The sequence below is a fragment of the Bipolaris oryzae genome (genome assembly GCF_000523455.1).
Source record: "Bipolaris oryzae ATCC 44560 unplaced genomic scaffold scaffold_28, whole genome shotgun sequence".
NCBI classification, from domain to species: domain Eukaryota; kingdom Fungi; phylum Ascomycota; class Dothideomycetes; order Pleosporales; family Pleosporaceae; genus Bipolaris; species Bipolaris oryzae.
This window is the reverse complement of record NW_006911304.1, coordinates 208,302-226,421: the sequence shown is the minus strand read 5'-3', so window position 1 is coordinate 226,421 and position 18,120 is coordinate 208,302. Positions and strand designations below refer to the sequence as shown.

Below are 18,120 nucleotides of genomic sequence, written 5' to 3'. Positions count from 1 at the left end.
AGAGGATAGCGACGAGTCTATTAAATAATATCTTATTCTACTTAATAATAAAAATAGTGGTAGTGTTGCGTAATACTATTACGAAGGTGAGGTACTAGGATTTTGTGGGGCGCACACTGGGGTGGGGCGCACACTGGTGATACACGTTACATGTTTTAAGTTTTGGGCATTGAAAGTCTGGGTAGATTACACAGAACCACATGATGCGCCAAAATTGCAGTCGTGCCGCAAGATGCGGGAGTAGGGCTGGCTAGCCAAAGCTTGTCACCAATGGCTTTGAGCAAATACCTAGACAGAGCGGGGTTCGCACAAAGGATACGGTTTTGTGGCTGTCTTGTTAGGGGCTGGGGGGGTTGTCGAGGGACAATAGGCGTCGAGTCTGGAAGGGCGTGTTTGCGTGATTAGCTCTGACATCGGCCCTTTGGAAACGGCCGAGCATTCCCCAGGGACAGACAGACTCAGAGGCCATCAAACGCTAACCGTGCCCGCCCATTCAACTCCAGAAAAGGGGCGGGTTGCCATGATTCTTTCTTTGTTGGCGTCAGCAACTCAGCTTGCGACGACATGCAGCGCGTGTCCAAGTATGGAATGCTCCGCCCCGTGCAAGGCGTGGATGGGCAAGTGTAAATAGCGTACACAGTACGTAGAGCACACAGTAGTGCAATCCATGCTCTCTTGATGGCGTTGTAGTACTTACGCGTTGCCATGTCGGCGCTGTGGGGTGACAGGCCGCTCGTCGCATCATCCCGGCAGGACCACCCCCATGCTCTCCAGACGGCTGTGCTCGGCATCAGTGCGCTTCATCCGTTGGTTCACGGGTGACCAGACCAGGTCTGCTGCGTCTCCTGGCAGAAGCATGCATTCGTGTTATTCTAATACTTTACTCCATCGGGGAACCCTGCCTAAGGCATGTGAATTGCGCGTCGCATTCCGACCCTTGCCAACCCTGAGCCACTCACTTGACGCTGGTTACCTTTCTCTTAATACAACTTGTAGTCCCCTCAGCCAAGTCCACTCGTACTGTGCCCACGCCATACTTTATCACTTCCTTCGCCCTCACCCCGCCCCTACCCTACCCTACTCTACCCTACGCACCTACCCGTTTGATGGCGCATCCGACTCGCTGCTAGGCCCCTTTCACCCCAGAGCCCACCACCTCGATGCTGAAATCCTCCCGCCAGCCCATACATGAGTATGAGCTGGTCCCGCGAGACTCCATCGACGAAGAGCAGCTCAATGCCGGTCGCGACCCTTTGGACACCACCGCCACCACCACCTTTTCCACGCCGTCATGGCTTGACCGTTTGCCCTGGCCTTTGACTAATGTCAACAAACTCTCAGAGCGAGCCGTATACGTTCACTACGTCACCCCACGCCGACTCAAGCGATCTCTCCTGCACTTTATATACTGGACCATCTCCTCCATTCCTTACCTTTTAATCCTTCTTGTCCTCGTCACCGGCGCTTTCTTTCCGAGTTACACTATCCGACCACCTCACTACGACGAATTGCGCCAGCGCGCAATTACTACTGGCCGCGCAAACCCATACAATGAGACAGTCTTCATAGTGGCGTCGCTTGCTGAGCACAAGGGCGACTTGACTTCCGGGGCGTGGGGAAAGGAAGTGCTCCAGCTTATAGATCTGCTAGGGCCGGAGAATGTGCATTTGAGCATATACGAAGATAACCCAGATCCAGTCACCAAGGAGTCCTTGAAGGCATTTCGCAACGAGGTCAAATGTAAGTGTATTCTTCGACGTTGCCATGGACCCCACTGACTGACCCATTAAGGCAATTTTACTATCGTAGCCGAAGATCTCGACCTCGCTTCTCTGCCCCATGTTACACTGCCGAACGGTGAGGGACGCCTTAAAAGAATTGCGTTCCTTGCCGAGGTGCGCAACCGTGCCCTGGCTCCAATCGACAAGCACGGTGTGAAATTCGACAAGCTCCTCTACCTCAACGATGTCAACTTCGACCCCGTCGAAGCCGCCCAGCTCCTCTTCGCAACAAACATCGACTCCAACGGACGTGCAGACTATGCTGCAGCATGCGCCGTCGACCACATCATGCCCTTCAAATTCTACGACCGCTTCGCAACGAGAGATTACGACGGCATGGTGACCGGCTTGCCCTTCTTCCCATGGTTCACCAGCGCAGGTACCGCAACAAGCAGGAACGACGTACTCGAGGGCAGAGACGCTGTACGGGTACGAAGCTGCTGGAGCGGCATGGTGGCTTTTGAGGCAAAGTGGTTCCAGGCCCGAGCCGGAGCACCAGCACAGGCTGCGGACCCACAGGCCCAGTCGCCTAATCGCGATTTATCCCCTCTCCGGTTCCGATACGACAAAGAGCAATTCTGGGAGGCATCCGAGTGCTGCCTGATCAACGCCGATCTCCAGTACCGAATGTCAGGCAAAGGTAGACCTACACAGTCTAGGATTTACATGAATCCATTTGTCCGCGTCGCCTACGACGAGAAAACCTTGAGCTGGCTCTCGTTGATCCGTCGACCAGAACGCCTCTACGCCCCGATTCACGACATTCTCAACTACTTTGTTGGCTTCCCCGAGACGCAGGCACGCTTCGCAGAGGAGCCTGGCGAGGTTGTCACGGACAAGGTCTGGGTTTATGACGACCCAGCTGCCGCCTTTGCACCAAATGCGACAGAGGCGCAGCTCGCCGGACATTATGTTGAACGCGCGCGAAAGGTGGAACCCGGTGGCTACTGTTCCTCACCTAATCTGCTGGTGATCAACGAAAAGCCTGAGCACGGCCCCGGTTCATGGAGCAAGCTTCCTCTTCCCAGGATACCGGCACACTGAGCATTCCGACTACAGCCCCTAGATTACGACTTTCCTTTCTCCTCTGTACCTTAACATTTAGCGTTTTTGTTTTCTTTGTCATGCATAGCGTAACGGTGGGAAGGCGTTTGTAGCCTTTCCGGGCTGATCATTGTCACCATTCAAATGAAGACATGTCCTCTGACTGGCACAAAGCAGGTCATTTGAGGACTTTTGAAGATGTTGTTTCGCCATTGGCAGTTCCATGCGTATCCATCTAGAGAGTGGGCGCTAGACTTTTCTTTTGTGTGGCTTGCGGCACCCTTGGTTCAATGATAATTGTGCCGGTGTGGAAATCCATCCAAAGCTAGTTTCATGCTACTATGATATGTCACTGAGTTACCCCACGTCATGAGCATTGCGGTCACACACACACACACACACCGCCACCATGCGCCTGTTCCGCTGTATCACATGCTCCTCATTGTTCTCTCTGTTCTCCCATTGGAAACGATGCAATGTAAGCATCTTGATTTCTCTACACCACCCCGGGCTCTTCATTACTGCATGGATATGTAAACCAGCATTCCCTTGACGTCTCACAACTGTCAATCATGAGTTTCGCGACGAGTCGAGTCTGGCCAATGACGCCACGCGTTATTCATCCTTCTCGCCAAGCCGCTAGTCCCAAGTCTCACATCTGCAAGATGCGCGCTAGGAGGCCAACACGGTGCGAAGAAACACGCCTCATCTGACCCAGGGTCTCTTTCTTTGTATATACTCCAATCTACATCCTCTTATCGCTCTGCCGTGTCTGCTCCGATAGACAGGGTCTTTTGGCGACTATTCCGCAACAATTTATTCAACTAGAACCCATCGGGGACTCGGGATACCGACGTCATTCCGCTCAGTACCTGCAGGAACATCATGAGACTCGATAATGACACCCGCGGGTGGATCATGACCGCGGTCAGTGGTATTGGTATGTTTCTTTGCAGTCGTACAGCATCTGCATGGCGATCTGCTTCATACTCTAATCAGGATTCGGGCTAACGCGTAAATAGCGTGCACATTCGGCGGTAAGATCAGACCCGCCCTTCGCAATTTGATTCTTGGGTCAGGCAGCTCTGTCAACGAATCTCAAAACTGACGTTGACCAGCCTCGGTAATATGTGTTGATGTTATCATTCGTCAGTTTCCGGGCAAGAAGAACTTCAAAATCGAGCAAAGTAATGCTTTTCTGTCGACGGGACTAAGTCTTTCTTTTGGCGTTATGGTGAGTCTCCATGTCTATCTGCACTATGTGTTCCATCAGTTAATCCCAGCTCCAGATCTTTTCATCATTATATAATATACTTCCCTCAGCAAAGAAGTACTTAATAGGTGGCGGCATGTCACCAAGGAATGCGATATTAACAATGATTGGATGTTTTCTAGTTGGCGCTCTTGGCATTTCCGTTCTCTCTGGGATCCTGCACAAGTACATTCCACATTCAGTTGTAGACTGCAGCGATGAGCACGGTGATGAAGAACATGGAAAAGACGAGGAAGAACATGGGCATTCGCACGGACCGATGCAGGAGCAACAACCTGGATTACCTCAAGCAGAAGCACACCACGAACACCGAGCGTATGGAACCAGTAGCGAGACCTCGAATGCTGGCCAATCACAAAGACCATCACTACACAAGTCCATCTCGTCCAAGATGTCTCAACTGGTAACTCGAGCCGAGAAAGCATGTGACAACAACCATAACGGGGAATGCTATGGCGATTTCTGCGAGATCCGACCTACGCGTTTGCAGTCGAGGAAGTCCCTTGGCAGCCTAACAGCTATACGACCATCTGCTGCGATTAGGAATCAGACTTCTCAAGGTCCACACGATCGAAGATTAGTATTGGAGGGCGTAGATGAGACCACTCCTTTGATCCCTACTAGATCTGTCCCGGCCACCTTGGAAAGCTCACTCGCCAGTCTACCGCCTGCGAACGGCCATGCAAGCACCAACACACATCAAATCACCCCAACGCACAAACATAGCCGTAGTTCCTCAACCTCCTCTCACTCGTCGCATGATTCCCATTTCCACGGTCACAACCACAATCACAGCCATGGACATAGTCACGGCCACGGCCACGACCCATCCCAATCTCAACACCACCACCACGTCCCCACCAACGTTTTTCTCTCACTCGGCCTCCAAACCAGCACCGCAATCGCCCTCCACAAGATCCCAGAAGGCTTCATCACATACGCCACCAACCACGCAAACCCCACCCTTGGCTTCTCCATCTTCCTCGCCCTCTTTGTCCACAACATCACCGAAGGCTTCGCCCTCGCCCTCCCTCTCTACCTCGCCATCAACTCCCGCTGGAAAGCCATGCTCATCTCCACCATCCTCGGCGGCGTCAGCCAACCGCTCGGCGCGGGAGTAGCAGCCCTCTGGTTCAAAGTGCAAGGCCGCGGCCGGGGCAGCGGCACCGAAGACGGCGAGATGGACACGATTTACGGGTGCATGTTTGCCGTTACCGCCGGTATCATGGCAATGGTCAGCTTGCAGTTGCTAGGGGAAAGTCTCGACTTGACGAATAGCCGCAGACTGTGCTTTGTGAGTGCTTTTGCGGGTATGGGTATTTTGGGACTAAGCAGTGCGCTTACGGCGTAAAGAGAGAGAGAGAGAGAGAGAGAGATAATTTGGTTGGGTTAAGGAAAAAAAAAACCCCCCGCACTTTGAATAAAAGAACGAATATTCAAAAAAAAAAGACTGGGAGAAAAGGATTTTTGAACGATGAAGACCACAGCTGTTTTTTTTGTGGGGGATGTAAACAAAAACATACAGGAGCATATACACACATATATCGGCGTTTGTTGGTGTTGTTTGTTAGCACAATCAGCCGAGCATGATATAAGCTCTTCTTCTTCCTATATTTTTTAAAGTAGATTTGGAAAGAGCTCTGGACTCGAATTTCTCTAACAAGCTATTTTGGGGGCATTAACGATTTTGGTTTTTTTGGCTTGCGAAAAGAATTTTTTTTACAAGACAAAAAATCAATGCCCCGTTATCTCTCCTCCCTTGCATTCATTAACCCATTAACTACTACTACTACTGCTCTCGTGCATCGAAATCGTCAGATGTCCGGGGGTATTCCTCGCCGGGTTGAGGCGTAATGTTTTCCACTTCGGCTCTTGCTTCTTCCCAGGCTGCCTTGTTGCGTTTTGCCCAGTCAATGTGACATTGGGCGAACTCCATCTACGAAGATAATTAGTATGTGACACATGAGCTATCATTAAGGGAATAAGGTGCTTACCATGTATCGTCGCAAATCTTCCTCCTTTTCGTTTTGGAATCTCCGCAAGTCCTTCATCACGCCTGCACTTGCGTCCTTGGTATCCTTTTCTGCGACACCAAGCGCTTGTTCGAGCTATCAATGGTTAGTATCTTTGATATACCTATACTTCATCTTGTGTAATTACCTGAACCAGACTGTCTCTCGTCTTGCCTATTTGATCCCGCCGTGTCTTCTCGGGATCAACATCCGCCATGCCCCTGAAAGCATGCGTGATAGAGCCGAATAGCTTGTTCGTTACAAAGTTGCCGCTCGCCGTCTTCTTATGCTGGTTCGAGGGAGGAGAGTAACTATCAGGAGCTCCTTGAGCGCTCGACGGGGGATCGCTATGTGTGGGAGGAAAGTCAGAGTCTATCGATGCTCTATCGTCCTCTGATCGGCCTTGTTGATCGGGGTCGCTACCACTGCGCTGTGAGCTATATGAAGCCGCACGACTCCGTGAGGGTGCGTGGCCAACTCCGCTCAGATGTTGTTCCAGGCGTTTTGACTCTGCCTCACTTCGCTCTAGCGATTCAAGCAAGTTGCGCTTCTTCTCCAACTCGTCCTTTGTCATGTCTTCCTGTATCCTCTTGAGTACTCGGTATCGAAGAATGGAACGCACAACTCCGGCAAATTGCGCGCTTTCGCGCATCGGCTCGGAAAAGCTTGCGCTGAGAGATGAGGATAGTTCGGTGGTTGCGATATAAGTCGAATCGACTGCTTGTCCAACCTTTTCAATGGCTGCAGCAAGTGTTTGCGTTTGTTCGGAAAGCGAGAAGGCGTTGAACCGCGCACCCAGATCGGCCATGTCTTCTCCCCAGTTTCCAAGGTGCATGAGTAACCGCCTGTTAACCTTCTCCATAGGGCCTTGCAGCAAGTTCTCCAGGTCTTTCGACGAGTTCTCAAAACTGACAAAGTATGGATCCAATTCTTCTTCTGACATGTCTCTTGTCTCTGGAGGGAAACGACCAAAGATTGCGGGGCCTGGCGTGGTATGCGCGGCTGCTGAAGGCAAAGCTGCATTGTTGGCAGGCGCTACTGGTGTGCCGGAGCTGGAAGTTGCGCCGCCAGACTTGAGTTTGGCGGATGATGAGGGAACAGGGAGGTAGCTATGCGCTTGCGTGGGGTTCGCGGGATCTAGTGGAGGTGCTTTGAGGATTTGCTTGGGGATGTTGGAAATGGGTGGACTGTTCAGAACGTCGGCCTAGCGCACATCAATTCCGCACACACAAAGAGAGAGTCCATGGGAGTAACGTACCCAACTCGTGTAGGGATCGAGGAACCTCCAAAAGACACCGTCTTCCAGGATGTCCTTCATCTTCCGACACCTGTTCAGGAAGACCGCCAACATGCGCTTTCGCAACTCAATGATCCCGGCGTCTTCCTTTGCTTTTGTCGGTTTTGCGGCGTAGTCAGCCATGGTGTGTTTCTCCGGGATCGGCGGTACAACGAGCGTTGGGTGTAATCTGACCAGTTCAGCGCGCAGTGATGCGAACTCGGAATACCTGCGCTTAACCTCGAGACCCTATGCCCATTAGCCTCTTGCTATGCGCGACGATATCTCCACTTACGCCACAATTGATGGTGTACTGTATGTAGTTTACACCGTCTTTCCCCGCACCTGTTATGAGAATAAGCTGATCCCGCTGCTCATACAGCCATTGCTCTACGCGCGCGTCATAACCACCCTTCTTGGGCGCCTTAGCATCTAGGTTATCGGCGCGATCTTCATTGTAGTCGATATCGCTCAGGTCGCGCTGGCCGATATACTCTGGCGAGCCATGTGCGGGGGAGGAAGCCTCGGAGGGAGGAGTGGCGGGACGATACGGAACTTTGCTGGTGTCAGTTGACCATGCTGGCAGTCACTTGACTGGGCATCAAGAAGCCTTACGGGCAGTGGGTGAAGCCAGGCCGGGGATATCTGAAGCGTTCGAATCGTGGCGGGCAAAGGATCCATATGGATTATTGTCTTCGTCGTCCCACATGGCGCCAATAAGATTGCGGTAATTTCAAGGGGAGGTGAGGATATTTTCTTCTTCTTTTTTTGTTGTTTCTGCCTGCGCGTAAGCAGAACAGGGTGGCAGCAAGTGTGGGTGTCGAGGATCTAAGGCTTGGAGTGGAGTGGAGCTCCAGGCCCTCACGGCAGTCAGGCAGGCGGCAGGGCAACGGTGACGTTGGTCGACTTGGCCCAAGCTCGTCCATGTCAGCCGCCTTGCCAGCCTCCGCGACGTGCGCCTCCCCTCTTCTTCACACTCACACTACAAACTATTTATATACTAATGCGCTACATTCCGATGGTACCATAGGTGTTCTGAAGTCAAGTCTTGCCTTGTCGTTCTTCCTCCAAAACAAGCTACTCGTGCTTATTGTATAAACCACTCGAGCTAGGACGCTTTTAATGCCTTCAAAACGGCAGGCCACGTGAAGATTGGGCAAGCGAGTTGAAGAGCATGAGAAAATGGTGGTGTATCTAGATGTAAATATATTATTCACTTAAATCTTGGATAATACTCTCATATTTTTTTGTGTCCTACAGTTGTATCTTGAGTAAATTTTCCTTGACCCCAGCAATGTCTGGAGTATCCTCCCAACCCCGGCCTCTTGAAACCTTGGGAGATGGTAAAATGTGTTGTTTCTATCGAGAAGTATCTATTCATCTTGTCAGATTTCAGCCTAGAAACAGTGAGAAAACAAGGTCCAAAGAAAAAGGGACAGAATTCACGAGTAAGCGCTGGTTGCAAATAAGGCGAAACTTCGATCGGAGTGGAAGTATGGTATATTCAGAATGTTACCAAAGTACGGTGTGTTTATGACTCTGGATTTTTCCGTTCGAAGGCGAGAAGAGCCGGGGAAAATGGGGTTGCATCACTTCTTGAATTGACTTCATGTTGAAGAGCGGTACTGGTTTGGGATGAACTTCTAAAATATGGTCTATTTTCTCTACTTAGACTCTGAGAGTACTATCCGTAAAAGACGCATCGCCATAACTACGAACCGAAGCTCAAAGTCGTTCCTATGAAGTCACTCTATGCAACCCGGTATGACACCTTAGTCGTCCCCTTGGACCTCGCAATCTTCTTAACCTCAATCCTCCCCACCTGACTACAATCCTGCACATGCGTTCCACCACACGGATAACTCCCCAACCCCTCCATCTCCACCACTCTGCCCATCGTCTCCCCCTCAGGCAACGCAAACCCCTCGCTAGCATAGCACTTCTGCATCAGCTCCTCCATCGACCACCAATGAATCTTAATCGGCTTAGCAGACTTGACAAACTCATCCGTCTTGGCTTGGATAACGTCCTTGTGCTTTGCTTCCAGGCTGCCGATGAAGACAACGGAAGCAGAGTCCGGGTAGTGCGATGCTTTTGATTCTTTGAGTGGGGGGAGTACGCCTTCGCGGCAGAGCGCGTGGATGGCAAGACTCATGATGTGGCCGGCGCTGTGGAGCCGCGAGTGCAGCAGGCGCTTCTCTGCATCAACGTGCTGCTGGAGTTCGGCTCCAGCGGTAAAAGGTGCGTTGGCGGTTCCGTTGGAGGGGCCGAAGCGGCCGAAATGCAGGATTTGGTTGCCTTGGGCGGGTTGCCGGACGGATTTTACTTGGAATATAGGTGCGTCTTTGGTAGCTGCGTCATCTGAGGGGTTCATGGTTCCGATGTCTGAAGGTTGGCCGCCGCCCTGGACATGGAAGATGGTTGAATCGGTGATGATGGCGTGTTCTACGTCTGACGCATCTTTCACGAGATCTTTGTCTGGTGGTGGGAGTTCAGATACTGGGACGATGGAGACGACTTTGGCGCCGTGAAGCAGGCGTTGGCCATCTCGCTGGTAGACGAGTTGCGTTGCTTCAGTCATTGTCTGCAATAGAAAGTTAGTCAGCTGTTGCTACGTTTATCTCCGGATATAAGTAAGGGGCCGGGTGGGTGGCCAAGTCGTACCCTGAAGAAACGCTGGAATACTCTTCGCGACAGATTGGAATAGTAGGTAGATGAGGGGAAGTATTGTTCGTTGAATCGGAAACTTGAGAGAAGTGATTGAGCAGAGTGACAGAGCCGTGGGCGATGAGCGGGCTATTTACGTGCATGTTACATGACTGCAACAACACCTACTGTACGTGGTAAGCGAGGGCGTGCAATACCCGCGCACCAGGCGCCACTCATTCGTCACATTCTAGATTTTTGCCAAGACCGCAGGGCGCTGCCTTTTGCCGCTTTCGGATCAGCAGCCCCCATTCGACCCAGTGGGGTGCATTTCGTATTCAACCCACCCGCTTGTGCTACGCCGCACCCTACTACCCTGCAATGCCGCGGCACTGGTTGGGCCCATACTATCATGCGGATGCCCCTCTACTCAACGAATTGGTACAGGTGTCAGGAGCTGTATATCTATCTTCTCCACAATTTTATATTCGAAGCTAATCTGACAGTATCCAGTACTATGCTATTCCCCATTCTCCATCCTCCACATGTATCTCCTCGGCGACGCTTCTGGTAACGCAACCGAATATCACTCTGAATCCTTCGGACCCTTGAATCCTTCATGTCAGCCACGTGTCCCTAAATCTTGTAGAACAAGACTTTGCCAGTCACCGCAACCCTGGCCCCGCATAGCAGAAGGAAACCTGCAACCATAGATGCTGCTGCGAATGCTTGGGCGTAAACATAGTGGCCATCATTCTTTGTGATCAAAACACCCGCAATGGGTGGACCAGTCAAGACTGAGAAACTCACAATCGTCTGCAGTTGCAATTAGTCGCCATTTTCCTTTGACATACTGCATATTAATTTGAAAACTTACAAAGATCATGCCCATTCTTACTCCCGCCTTCTTCAAATCAGTCGTCAAGCTACTTAAAGTAGCTGGAAACATGGCTTGAAGACCGTTTCCTACAACACCGTAAACCACAGTCCATGCATAGAGTCCTCCTCGAGATGTGATGCCAATCATTGCCCAGGCGCAAACGATTGAAGCAGCAGTAACCATGAGAAGGATGTTCATGGGTCCAGTATATCGGTCCGCTAGGTAAGCAGGGAGAGTGCGACCTATGATACCAACACCGTTGAGCACCAAAAACAAATTGAATGACTCGTTTTGAGGTATGCCAATGATGTCGACACCGAATGAGCTCACATAGTAGAAAGCAAAGTAGACGCCCCAGAAGGTCAGAAAGATGCCGACTGCGAAAAGGCTGTAGGATGCCTCTTTGAACGCAGCAAGATCCACGATTGGTCCCGTGCTATAAGGCGGAAGTCTTGGTTTGGCCAAAATGTTCGAGAGGACCAAACAAGCTGTAGTCGTAAAACCCAGTGCCCTCATGGTCCAGCCATATCCAACCGTTGGGACTAGTTGCTGAAACATGGCTGGATAGACTAATCCTCCCGTTGCGCTGCCACATGCGCAAATGCCAATGGCAAGCATCTTTCTCTTCGCGAAATACGTAGAGACAATTGCGAGAGCAGGGCAGAAAAGGCATCCCGCACCGACGCCGACGCAGATTCCTTGAGCCAGAAACAAGTGCCAGTACTGTGTGGAAATAGAGGCCATGAAAATACCGAGCAAAGTCAATGCAGTTCCGAATGCTGTGAAGAATGAGCCGCTTATTCTTTTCGTCACATGGAGGTGATGTTTCAAGAACTCTTCACTTACAAAAGATTGCACGGAAATATCCTGCATCAGTCAAACGGCCTGAGAACGTGCCGATGAAAAACACCAGGAAGACCTGTACGCTCCCAATCCATGCTACATCAGCATGGGAGCGCTTCAGGAAATCCACATAGTAAGTCTCATAGACACCGAACGAGTTGATGTTGCCCCTGTACTGAGGTTAGAATGATTCCAAGTCATGTCTGCTATGCAGTGAAATTAAGGGTTTGGAGCATCTCACCAGGTATTCATGATGACCAAATGGCCTACCAGAACCTGAGTCCAGGCGCGAAGCCCACCATCTGGAGGCGGACCCGGATCTTTCCAGCTTGCCTTGCTTTTCTCTCGCTCTAGCTGCCCTCCACTTCCTTCTTCAATAGAGTCGCTTTGAGAGTCATCTGCGGATTCCGAAGATATGGTGGGTTCCTTGTCCCCATTGGCAGAAGTGGTCATATTGACGGATATGGTTCGATGAGGTTACTCTAACCGCTCTTCAATGATGAGAGGTAAAGCAATATTCTCACCGAAATCAGGTTTGCAGCTTCGTATATTTGCGTCAACAGTGAGGGAGCTAGGCAACCTGGACAAACGGGCACGTTGGACAAACACGTGGGGCAACGGACGCACTTGCCACTCGCACAAGAAGGCAAATAAGGTAAGAAGAAAGGGTAAGAGAAAAAGGGTACTGGAGGCGACTTCCTACCAGGTAATAAGGCACTCAGGTGGGCTCAGTCACTAGCACCTACCCTCAGTTACTACCCGTTCGACTCCACTACAAAAACAAGCGAGCATGATATTCCGCCAATGAAGCACAATGGCTCTTTTGGATTATTCACACATTGTACAAACGAATGTAACGTTCAGGTCTTTTGGCACATGTTGGATGACTCGCTCAAAGCTGTGAGGGGCTGCAACGCGGCGGGTCCGGGGAGCAGGCATCGTCTTGGCTTGCTATATGCAGGGACTTTGGCACGCCCTTTCATACCCGACGCTGACTAGATCTTGCAGGATTGACCGCTGTTTTGTTGTGAAACGCAAGGGATCTAGATGGCCCTGCGGCCGATATCGTTGTTCCTGTCTTTGCGGAATGGGCCAATGAGATTGCATATTTGGTGTGCGAGGTGGAGCGAAGGAATGCCATTGACTGTTGGACGGGACAGCTTGACTATTGTAAATCTCGGAAGCAGACTTCCTATTTCGTCCAGCTGGCCTTCAGTTCTTGTTGGCAGTGGCAAAGCACAAGTCCATGACCCATTGTCAGCCGTGCTAGATGGGCTCCGATTTTCTTCGCTGGATGGGTACCCACCATATGGGTCTCGCGTAAGTCTCTCATTCGTCTGGTATAACGGCGGGGATATCCAAAACGAGTTAATGGTTGTTTTTTTGGCGCTTACAAGTGCCGGTAAGGAAATCCATTCAGCCTCATATGCAGTGCGACCGGATTTCATCCAAAACCCACTAGCCTGATTCGGGATTAGACCCGACTGCCTGCGCACAGGATTTCTGCTAAGGAAATGCTGCATGCAAAACACATGCAAGTAAGGCCTACCGTTGCTTGCAGCCTGCCGGAGCGCGAGAAAGCTGTCTAATTTGTCCTCGAAATGACATGGAGGCGGTCCGCCCCGCCCGCGGCCCGCAATTTTCCAAGAGCTCTGCAAGGCCCCTCTTGGCTGTGGGATGGTTCAGTAGGCGTACGTACGCTCCTAGTCACATGGAAACAGTTATTGTATTCACGCATTCACTCGAGTCATGGTATATGGTTCATGGCTAAACTGGTGGATCGTATCATCTCCTCGGACTACGACTATACTGGCAGCTACCGTCTCAGCGATGTCGCACAATTCGTAATCCATCATCCGTTTTCTTCGTGCTGCCGCCATGTTACACAAGCGGACCTCGGCGGAAGCTGGATTACTACTCTGATACTACCGACATACTGCTTGCGAAGCCAGCCAATCCTCAAAGCGGGGGGCTAATGTCGAGTCCCGTAACGCTCAGCTTGAACGAATCGTTTCTGTTGACTACATTAGTAAAAGTATACCAAAAAGCCAAGCGTGAAAGTAATCATACCTCGAGTAACTTCCAGCGACATCCAGGTCCAATCTGCCTCTCAAGCAATCATCAAAGTCGGCAGCGACCATCATCATGCTATCGTCATCCTCCCACAGAGGCCCTTTGAGCATCTCTCCTAGTGGGGATACGATGCATGAACCACCCCGGGACACATATTCTTCGCTTTCAGACTTTTCTCCATAGACCCAGGCTGGCTGGTCCTGTTTCTTCAGGCATTGGTTCGCACTCAAGACGTAGCATCTCCCCTCACAAGCTATGGTTGTCATGAGAGCTGACCAAGTCTCACGCGCATCTGCAGTCGGCGCCAGATATAGGTTGACGTTCTGGCTGTAGAGAGAATGGCGCAGTAGCGGCATGTAGTTCTCCCAGCAAATCGCAGCCGCGAGCGTGATATGTACACCTTTGATGTCCGTCGTGACAGCACGGAGCGAGGACGGCTGTCCCTGACCCCAGATCAGGCGCTCGCTTCCAGTCTGACAAACATAACTCAGCTTCCCAAATTTGGAACAACCAACCTGAATCTCAAAAGGGTAAACTTACTGGCATCACCTTTCGCCTCTTACCAATAACTAGTACAATGTTAGCTCCTCCTAATACCCCTGTAACCTCAGTACGCGTAAGACCCACCTCCCAACTTGGGACAAACATAGACAACGGCACAGTACAGCGTACCACCGGACCTTTCAACCAGCCCCGTAACAACAAAGATCCCCGTCTCCTTTGCCACCTGCTCCAGCTTCTCTCTCGTTCCGTCCCCCCTCCTCACTCGCCCCGAACCTCCTTCCTCTTGCCCCTCCAATTCCCTCTTCACCCACTTTTCTCCGGCGCCCTCGGGCGTGTCGCCTAGGTCAACGGCATCCTTGTAGTAGTTGAGATACTGCTCTCTGCCCTCAGCGGTACGGCCTCCCACGGCAGCACCGAACGTGGCGCCACGCGGGTAACCACCGATGTACGCTTCGGGGAAGAGAATCAGATCAGGAGAGGGATCTACCTTCGCAGCCTTGCGGCATTGCTCGGCCAGCGCCTCAAGCGTCTCCGCCGTGCTGGATTGCGTATGCTTTTGGCATACGGCGAGGTAGATGGGTTGTTTGGACGGAGTGGCCATTTTTCGCGTCAGCTAGTTGAACAAAAGGAATAAGCCCGGTTCAAATTGGTTCCTGTAAAGAATAATCCAAAGAAACTTCAGATACACAATGATTGTTTTCTCTATTCGAATGGCGTATGTAGAGAAGGGGCAATATCCCAAAGTTATACACCCTTCCCCATCCTCAACCGTGCCGCAAAGACAGCAGCAGCAGCCCCCCGCCCGCCCGCCCGCGGCTCGCAAACCTGTAGGGCGCAAATCAATACAAAAAGACCCCGCTTAACAAACTTGCCCCTCAGGGTGCGCGTACATTCATATAGGGTCTAGTATGCACCTAAAACGCATCCCATCAGGCCCCCCATACTACCACCTCGACTCAACCATTCAACAACTTCCAGTAGCAATCCCTGCTTCCCCCCCCCCACTCTTCCCCATCTCCCTGAGACTCAAATTTAAGGGTCCAGATTGTTGCTTTTTGTTCCCCCCCCCTCCCTCCCCCCACGTCGCTCCTTCTGCATCAGGTAGTTGGTACGTACTACGGGCCGGGCGGCTAGGATGCGTGGCGTAGTAGTATGCATGCATGCAAGCGAGGACGACCCCTGGTCGTAAGCATTCCTTCAGCTCGGAGATGCAACGAGCTCCGATGTCGTTGGGGATCGACAAATTCAGGGTTCAGGTTGATATGGGGGGGGGGTGGATTATGTGTGAGGGAGGAGGAGGGGGAGGGGTGGTGGTGCGGGCACGTGGGTAGGGGAGAGGGTCAGGGAAATGGAGAGTAAGGGGGATTCGATGGGGTTACCTGTTTGGGTACTAGTGTGGTGGTTGTGAAGTTGATTGATGATGAGTAAATGAGAGAGGCTATTGGTTTTATTTCTATGGCTATATGTGAAAGAATGGAGCAGATTTGCGGTATGTGTTTCCATTAATATGTGATTGTAAGTAGTTGTTCAGGGCAGTGGTACCCTCAGAGCTTTGCTAGTAACCAATGAGCAACCACCACCCTTTAACCACATGTGCAAAAAATATGCGAAGACGTATTCAAACAACGAATGTATTTTTGCTGCCCTAACAAACAAAAAGAAAATACTTCAATCGAGTACCATACAATACCCGATCATCAAAAGAAATCCCCAATACGATAAGGAAAAACATGGCCAAAAACCCCCCACATTTGTTAGGCGTCCTGCCCCGAAAAAAAAACGCCCACAATTCCAGATCCTATGCCGCAAACAGTCACTCTAGTACCCTCTCCACAATCCTTCTATGGCGAAACCAAAATCGGGCCCTCCGACTCCTCAATCATCATGCCTGTAAGGAAGCGGCCCTCAGCATCCAACGTGCTAGGATCCTTGAAGACGCCAAACTTGAAATCGTGCCACTCCTTCGCAGTCCACTTCTTGCTGGACGTATCATTGAAGATGCCGCCATCGTTCATGCGGAGGAAGTACGCCATGCTGTAGCGATCTTCAAGCTGCGTCCTGTGCAGCGGCACAACGCGGTGGACGACGCTAGCCAGCTTGCCACCAGATAGGAAGCGGAGGCTGTCGCCTACATTGATGATCGCGTGACCGGCTCGGGGCTCAATGAATTCCCAGCGGCGGCTCGTAAGCGAGAGGTACTGGAGGCCCCACTGAGCGGCGAGTAGGAAAGTCAGGGTACCCACGTCGGTGTGCTTGTTGTGGCCGACGTTTTGGGGCTCGGTGGCGCTGGCGCCTTCATGTTTGGGGTAGCGGAGCAGGCCGAGGGTTGAGAGGGATGGGCCTGGGTCTGCGTGGTGGGCCTCGAAGCGGGAGGTACCGGTTAGGCCTAGTTGGGTGGAGAGGCGGGAGAGGATCATCAGGGTGATGGTGTGGGCGTGGTCAATGAAGGAGAAAAAGCAGTCTTCCTTGGCGCGGATGGAGGTGGTAAGGTCGGAGGATCCTTTGAGGAATTCGCGGCGGGAGAACTGGGAGGATTGGGTCAGTTTGGATTTGGAGGCTGAGGTGGGGTCAGTTGTACCTTGAGGGATTCGTAGCCGTCTCTGGTCTTGGGGTTGGGGCCTGCTTCGGTGCCCATGGGCTCGTAGCTAGAGAAGGTCAGTACCTGTATCGAGGCTGTACTGTTATCTGAGTGTATGCTTACCCAAAGTTGTCACTGCCACGAGCATCGCGCATCTTGATATCAAGAGGCTGGTTGAAGTATTGCGCAATGTTCTGGAGCATCTTCTTCCACAGATTGCATAGCTCAGGGTCGCTATTCAGATCAAGATAGAAGAACCCATGGCTTCTGCAAGCATTGAGCAAGTTCTTGCTCTCCTGAACATTGTTGGCTCGAAGGAGATCGAGGTGAATGGTAGGCAAAGATTTGGAAACGATGATGGACTCGCTGATAGCCATTGTGAGAGAAGAATGAGATAGTAGAGATGCTTGGTAGAGAAGCTGATGTTGGAATGAGTTGGATGTCGAGATAGCTGCGGCTTCAGTGAATCTTATATCCTCATCGACTGGCAGCAAGAGTTGACATTGCCTTGGGATCCTTCGTTAGGCGTCCCCTCTCCATAGTCGCATTTCCCTTTGTTGAACGAAAGTCACCGTAGTGAAGCATTGGAATAGTGAACATTGCCACGCGCTAGAAGCTCCTGATCTCGACATGTTACACCACTAAGCTGGGGGAAATTGCCAAAACGGTCCGCGGAAATGGACACAGCAGTGTTTCCTGAAGCGCTTCTACAGCTGGAGCAAATCCTCACCGTCTTCGAAGCAACTGCCGATGTCGGGTAGCCCCATCGTGGCAAAGATGTAGAGGTTGAGGTTGGCCTGGAGTGTGCTGCTGTCCCCTATGGTGGGTCTGCTGACGCCGTTGAGCCGCGGTGAAAGGATGGTTGTCTGACGGTAGGGCAAGTGGAGCCGGTGTCGTGCACGCTACAATGCTTGTTACTCGGTGGATGCCTTAGAACGACCCAGTCAGCATATGCACGAAGTTAGAAAAAGGATCTAGGTCAAAACGTGTATACAGCGGGCACATACTCCTTGTACCACGAGCACTAAACCCCATATAGGCTCTTGCTAATTGTGGTCCACAGTGGTGCAGTGCTGGCCGTATGGCGCATATTCCAGATCCGTTTAGGCGTCCCCTATGGTTTGTATGCAGGAATGGTGCAATATGTGGTACTTTCCCAATTAGTCCGAGCGATGGATGGTGTTGATGCTCGTGATTGGTGGGGGAACAG

At 51.5% G+C, this 18,120-nt stretch overlaps 6 protein-coding genes across 6 annotated transcripts; 1 reads left to right on the top strand and 5 right to left on the bottom strand.

Annotated features, from left to right (window-relative positions):
• Positions 1-1,160: 1,160 nt before the first annotated feature.
• Positions 1,161-5,449, top strand: COCMIDRAFT_88572 (glycosyltransferase family 69 protein; the record flags this gene model as incomplete). The annotated part of the gene is made up of 4 exons (XM_007687360.1): positions 1,161-1,740; positions 1,792-2,721; positions 3,944-4,059; positions 4,115-5,449. 4 exons carry the CDS (start codon positions 1,161-1,163, stop codon positions 5,447-5,449), a joined length of 2,961 nt encoding a protein of 986 aa, XP_007685550.1.
• A 438-nt stretch (positions 5,450-5,887) lies between these two features.
• Positions 5,888-8,095, bottom strand: COCMIDRAFT_88555 (uncharacterized protein; the record flags this gene model as incomplete). The annotated part of the gene is made up of 6 exons (XM_007687359.1): positions 5,888-6,034; positions 6,093-6,206; positions 6,259-7,314; positions 7,369-7,635; positions 7,682-7,941; positions 8,002-8,095. 6 exons carry the CDS (start codon positions 8,093-8,095, stop codon positions 5,888-5,890), a joined length of 1,938 nt encoding a protein of 645 aa, XP_007685549.1.
• Positions 8,096-9,136: 1,041 nt separating this feature from the next.
• COCMIDRAFT_88667 (uncharacterized protein) lies at positions 9,137-9,967 on the bottom strand (the record flags this gene model as incomplete). Its single annotated transcript, XM_007687358.1, has 1 exon — positions 9,137-9,967. The coding sequence occupies one exon, from the start codon at positions 9,965-9,967 to the stop codon at positions 9,137-9,139; it is 831 nt and encodes a 276-aa protein (XP_007685548.1).
• Positions 9,968-10,668: 701 nt separating this feature from the next.
• COCMIDRAFT_88561 (uncharacterized protein) lies at positions 10,669-12,208 on the bottom strand (the record flags this gene model as incomplete). The annotated part of the gene is made up of 4 exons (XM_007687357.1): positions 10,669-10,848; positions 10,910-11,691; positions 11,759-11,925; positions 11,997-12,208. The coding sequence occupies 4 exons, from the start codon at positions 12,206-12,208 to the stop codon at positions 10,669-10,671; spliced, it is 1,341 nt and encodes a 446-aa protein (XP_007685547.1).
• A 1,506-nt stretch (positions 12,209-13,714) lies between these two features.
• COCMIDRAFT_88741 (uncharacterized protein) lies at positions 13,715-14,933 on the bottom strand (the record flags this gene model as incomplete). The annotated part of the gene is made up of 4 exons (XM_007687356.1): positions 13,715-13,769; positions 13,826-14,301; positions 14,369-14,397; positions 14,456-14,933. The coding sequence occupies 4 exons, from the start codon at positions 14,931-14,933 to the stop codon at positions 13,715-13,717; spliced, it is 1,038 nt and encodes a 345-aa protein (XP_007685546.1).
• Positions 14,934-16,173: 1,240 nt separating this feature from the next.
• COCMIDRAFT_88591 (uncharacterized protein) lies at positions 16,174-17,287 on the bottom strand (the record flags this gene model as incomplete). Its single annotated transcript, XM_007687355.1, has 3 exons — positions 16,174-16,857; positions 16,911-16,977; positions 17,034-17,287. The coding sequence occupies 3 exons, from the start codon at positions 17,285-17,287 to the stop codon at positions 16,174-16,176; spliced, it is 1,005 nt and encodes a 334-aa protein (XP_007685545.1).
• Positions 17,288-18,120: the final 833 nt, after the last annotated feature.